This window comes from Chelmon rostratus, chromosome 4, assembly GCF_017976325.1.
Source record: "Chelmon rostratus isolate fCheRos1 chromosome 4, fCheRos1.pri, whole genome shotgun sequence".
Taxonomy (NCBI): Eukaryota; Metazoa; Chordata; class Actinopteri; order Chaetodontiformes; family Chaetodontidae; genus Chelmon; species Chelmon rostratus.
Window position 1 is genome coordinate 6,559,581 of NC_055661.1, and position 6,000 is coordinate 6,565,580.

Sequence of the window (6,000 nt, forward strand, 5' to 3'; positions counted from 1 at the left end):
CGGCGGAAGGCCCACAACGTGTTTGCATTGGAGGCAGTGGGTCCGCTATCCAGTGACTCGCCAAAACACTCACTCACATGTCCACAAAAACACAAACCTCTTTCATTTCCTTCAGACAACTTGTTAAAAATTCTTTCAAATTCAATTAGTGAGAGGCGGGAGGCTGAGTAGAGGGATAACTGGGTGTGAGTCCATTAATCTATCAGTGCTGAGGAAGCTCAAACACTGTAAGTCGGAGCGCCGAGTCTGATCATAATAATAATAATCTTCTCTTGCATTTATTAGGATTTCACACAGAGCTGGACTACACATGAGGAGGACCAGAACAGAAAATAATATTGTCACTTTAAATCCCCCAAATCTTTTCTCTTTTCAAGTGATGAGCCGCTCAACCTAACATGGGCTGCCAAAAACGATCATTCACAACAGACACAAGCTTAGCATTCATCTGACCAAGTTACTGTTGTTGGATCTGACCAATGGCTGCTGACACTTATTGATCTTAGTGTCTTTTTATCTTATTTTTTATCTGTTGTTTCTAACACAATTTGGCTCTTTTAGAGCCAGAAAAGCTGTTTGAGTTTTGCAAATCTCAAGCTGCATGGCTTTGCATCAGCCAGATTGAGTCTACAGCCAGCTCTGAGAGGCTGTACTTTGGCACAGCTGTGCTTTGAGCTAAATTGTAACAACAGTATGCTAGTATGAGCACAACAACATTGCTAACATTGCGATTTCAGTCAGGTCTGCTGCCGCTAACCCTCACCCTGAGTAATACCCAACAACCAAAAAATGTGACAATCGACCACAGCACACCTGTCAAGTTAACATAAGCATCATGGGCCAATCAGAGAGTAATTAAAGAGCCAATACTCATAGACTCCAGAGTTACAGTATGTAACCAACATTTGTTTGGCTTAACCATTACTACCAGACAGATTTTGACCATAATGTGTTTGCCTGCTCATCTCTGCTGACTCTGGCTTAGTGTTTGCCATGTTCACCATCTTATTTTAGTGTGTTAGCATGCTAACACTTGCTAAGGAGCACGGAACACAAAGTACATCCGATGCTGATGTTGATGTCACTGGTTTTTCAGTCATAAGCCAAAGAATTGGACAAAGTAAGATATTGACTGACAATCAAAGTTTTTCCAGTTCATCCTGAGTGGGTCCTTCATGTCTTAATTTACATTTCACAGTCAATGACATTTATCTTCTGGGGACAATGAATGTCTGTATAAAACTGAATGGCAATCCATCCAATATTTGTTGAAATACCTGGACCAGAGACTTCACTGGACTTACACTACCACCCATCTACGCCTCTAGTGTGGCTAAAAACCAGAAATAAAGATAAGAAGAGAAACCTTAATGATGCTTTCCTCCATTTACAGTGGAATCATCACCTCCTTTTACACTTTTATGATCTTTATTGAATCAAACTTAAGCGAGACAGCTCAACTAGAGAGAAATTACAGACTTCAGTTGCCTGCAGCGATAGCAAATTGAATAAAAGTGAGAACTAAAGTAAAAACTGAGCAATTAATGGGGCTAATTTGGGGTAGATAGTCTAATCCTGTGTCTCTTATGACTAACAAAATTATAAAGTGCAGAAACTGATACCTTTTCTGACATTTTAAACAGTGGTTGAGAAAAAGTGTCATAAAGAGGGAAAAACCACTATTTACTACCCTTCTTTCTCCTGCTTATTTACCACAAGCAGCAACTTGGGATTGCCAAAACCTCTGAGGGATTTTCAGGAGGAGAGACGAGACAAAGCACATCAGTAAGAATGCAGCAGTGGGATGTCGAGAAGCAGCACTGAGGGAGTCTGCTCTAAAGCACTCACCTCAGCCCTCCTCAGAGCACCTGCAGACTCCCCTGTGGTTTGGGAAATCTGCTGTTGTTCACTGCGCATGAAGTGGCTCTCAAGTCAAACAGCTTTGATCAACGTAAACTCAAACGGTGTGTGTGTCCTGCGTTCCCGGGTTTGCAGAATAAACTAACTGCGGATCATTATGAGTATCCCATTGTTTTAATTTATATGTGTTGGTGCACAGTGATGCTTACTGACACACTATCTGCTGTAATTTACTTCTTTCCAAACCAATTGGGTGTTTTTTATTTTAAGCATGAAGCAATCACTTTGTTTAACATCTGTGTCGACAGCAGCTTGTATCTGGATACATCCTGTGAGGCTTAACACCTTCAGTCTCATTTCAATATTAAGTGACTTGAATTTTTTTTATACTCCACCCAAATCTTTTTAATAGCAAATACAATGGAGACTTGAAATGTGGCTGTTGCATGTCTAAAGGTTTACAGTGGCTGTGGTCAGCATGGATTCATGTGTGTTACAGTGGATTCCAATGGTGACAGGTTTTCTTGTGGGAAAAAAAGGTCCTTCTCAGCCTAATATCTCTGCAAATTCATGTTTCCTGTCATTTGTTTTATGGTACAAACTTTTTAATTATATCCTATTACTATACAGCAAATTCAACTTCTCATTGCCTTGTGTTTTTAACTGCATCACTCTGTTTATTTATCCCATCTCTGTTCCCACTTCCTGTACAGCGCTTTGTAAGCTTGTGTTTTTGAGAAATTCCATAACATCTCATCATCTCTCCTAGTTGAATAATTAACCAAAGAAACTGTTGTTTTCCACAATTAGCAGCCAGTTTAATCTCTGGCAATCCTCATTGAATGCAAATTGCTTTCATGATCATCAAACAGCTGCAAAATCCTTTGAATCCATTCCAATTTAGTGAGGGAAAGCAAATAACTTCTTTTTAAATTTATCTATTTAGACAGGTAATCTCACTGAGACACAAGGTCTCATTCTCAGGGGGAACCTGGCAAATAGTCGGATGTTTTCATGGCAATAATGTTTGCTAATGATTCAGTTGAAAATTTTACTCAGAAAATCAAAGAATAAGTCTATGTAGCTGATAACACCTGTGCTAATTCACATAAACTCATGAGTTATTAAATCCACCAGGGCACTGGACATGGCTCAGACCTGTTTAATCTGGAGAGGTACAACAACGCTCATGTTAAATTAGCCTGGAATATTGATTTCTAACAAATAATAAATTGATCTTAGAGAAATTTAAATAATGAAGATGCATTAGTGCTGCTGGCAGGCTCCACAGTTCCTCAAAGACAACTACAGGGGTCACAAGATATATCCCAAGAGCTTTTCAAACCACAGTTGTTTTACTAAGTGCACATCGATATTTGATGTGTCTGCAGCATCAAATATCAAAAAGTGCAGCACACTGAAAGTAGGAATGCGTGCTCATATTGCTAGCCTTGTTACTAATTCTTTAATCAGACGTTTTTCATCTAAATCAGAAAATCAGAAAACATTCAGGCAAAAGTGTGTCTTGTGCAACTGCTTAGACACCGATGCATTGTGAGGTTTTGAATAGTTTGCACTGTCTCAGAGCATCACGTCACCTTCTTGTTGCTACATGAGTGTTAAGAGCTTGATTTGGAAATTTAAGGATTTGCATGACACAGCAGAAGCATAACTGTGAAATTTGGCCTGTTTGAGAGAATTTTGCACAGGACCGACTTTCTTTAATAAAAAAAGCCTTACTGAATTTTTTATGAGCTAGCTCCAGGTGTGAGCTCCCAAAATCGTTGTCACATTTCACCCCACCAACACAGGCACTGAAAGAGAGCTATTGCTTGCCAAAACAGGAAAACAGAGGCTTACCCACAGCTGTATCTTTCCTGTCTGGTTTAGATTTTTCTTTCTGAAATGGGACTGAATCCAAGTGAATTTCAAATGAAGGAAGATTTACAGGCTGTTTACTTTTTGGGTTAGTTTTTCCTTTTTAATATCGTCACTATTAATCAGTGCCGCATTGTGGTAATCTAGAGAGCCTCAAACACAACCTTAGAGCTGACAGAAGCCTCTCAGGGGATTCTGTGATAATGCAGAGTAATAAGTACTAAGAGCTCACTAATCACTTGGCCACATGATAAGACTATTAATCTTGCCGCCCATGCAGCTCGGCTCCAACGGATCGCTGCCTTTTGCCAGAGAAGGAAATATTAAAAAGCTCTAATGCAGCAACCGTTCACTGAAGCCATAAAGTATCCTCACTCCAATCCATAGATGTCAGGAACCCTGTCTATCTCTTTCCAGAATCCTGGACATTCTCCATCCTCCAAAATGAAGGATATGATTCATGACACAAGCTCCACTAATTCGGTTGCATGCCGATACCTCAGACTGTGTTGCTGTCATGACAAATCATCATTTTTTTTTCCGGTGCTGATCAACGTTGACCACCTGATCAGGTGACTCCCTGAGGGTTTGGAAGGCAGCAGAATGTGATATACAGCCAGCTGAAAGCAACATGCCTGCATGAAATACATCCACTGGCTGTTCACATGATTACACAAGACCTTTTTCTGCTGGACAAAACTGGGAAAATAACACAGTCTGTCTACTAAATAACCATGATTAGGGTTTCCATAAAACATATTGTCCACTGTGTGCAGGGATATAAGATATACAGTTGTGTTGCATATTCTCTTACATCATTTTGATGTTACAATAAAAAGTTAGCAGGGAAGAGCAACATGCACTGCTCATAAAAACTGTCTGCAGCTGCAAACACTACCATCGTGCTACAGAAGTGTTCAGATAACCTTATCACACACATGCTAAAATCCCCTTGGTACGACCTTGTCCTTAGCTTTAATCTGTTTCTCGACCAACATATTACAACCGATGTACACTTGTAAGTTAATTCAGCCGAGGCAGATGAAAGTTCGCTCACTTCCTTTCTCATCTCTACCATTTAATTCAACTTCACCTGATTTGACTGCGGTGCATTTCATTGCAAGCAATATAATTTTCACTAGTGTGCTTTAATAAGGGTCAGGTGAGGACTTGCGCATTTTCAGATGTGTAGTAAGAGAGCCCATCCAAAACACTGTTGAACAGCTGCCTTTTAATGGGATTGTGGTACCTACAGGAATTATCCAGTATCAATGAAAACACGCAGGAGTTCTCTCTCTCGACATCCAAGAATGATGCTGAATCATTAGATTTATACTACAAAATCCCCTATAATGAATCGTTTCCCTCAACCAACATAAAGACATGCACACGATGAAAATAAGGGGGCTTCTTGCCACTAACCCTAACCCTGAGTAATACCCCAGAGCAAAAAATGAGGCTTATGACTGCATACCTGTCAAGTAAACATGACTGAAAGCTGTGGTTGGTGATTGAAATCTGTGAGCTTTTGCTGATACTTAAAATCAACAATTAACTGTTTGTTCATGTTAAATTAGCTGCATCTTTCTGTACAGCTCTGAATGCCTCTGAGTGTGTCTAAGGAAAAATGCTGTGACTTTGTGAGTTATACTAATCTAAATATTTAAACTCTATGAAGATAATCATATAATGTACGCAGCCTTTCTCTACACACAGCTGACCTTTCGAAGAACAACCGTAGCGACCGCTGGACTCGCGACTCACCTGTATATCTTGTATCTGGTGGAGAAGCCTTGGCGGTTCTTCTCCACAAAGTCAATGTACTCTGGGGAGTGGTGGAAAGGCCCTTTATCAGACAGAAGCCAGTCCAGGGGGCCCCCGGGCTTGTCATTGGGGAGGCTGGCTGTGGCTGCTGCTGCTATTACCGCAGACCGTAAACACACCCAGCAGTGAAGGCTGAGGCTGACGACGCCCCATAGAGCCATCAGAGATGGAGGGAGCGAGAGAGGGATGTGGGTGGTGATGGTGGTGGGGGGGGGGGCGTTCAGCAGCCAAAGCCACTCGTCATTAGTTTGCTCCTCCACTGGGATGACCGGGGGACCTGCATCACCTCAACGCCCCCGGAGCACCTAAAGAAGAACACAAACATACAGATATGGATCCATACAAACACCCACATCCAACAAAGAAAAACGGCAAAAGCAAAAACCTTAGAAACTCTGACAGCTCTTTGTAGCAGCAAGGTACAGATGCTTGAATTTT

General features: G+C 41.0%; 1 protein-coding gene across 1 annotated transcript in view; it reads right to left on the minus strand.

Annotated features, from left to right (window-relative positions):
* Positions 1-5,723, minus strand: part of brinp3a.2 (bone morphogenetic protein/retinoic acid inducible neural-specific 3a, tandem duplicate 2) — a 29,754-nt gene extending 24,031 nt beyond the window's left edge. The window contains exon 1 of the mRNA XM_041935795.1: positions 5,503-5,723. Coding sequence (XP_041791729.1) covers positions 5,503-5,723 — 221 coding nt within the window. The remainder of the gene's footprint in view (positions 1-5,502) is intronic.
* Between the last annotated feature and the right edge of the window lie 277 nt (positions 5,724-6,000).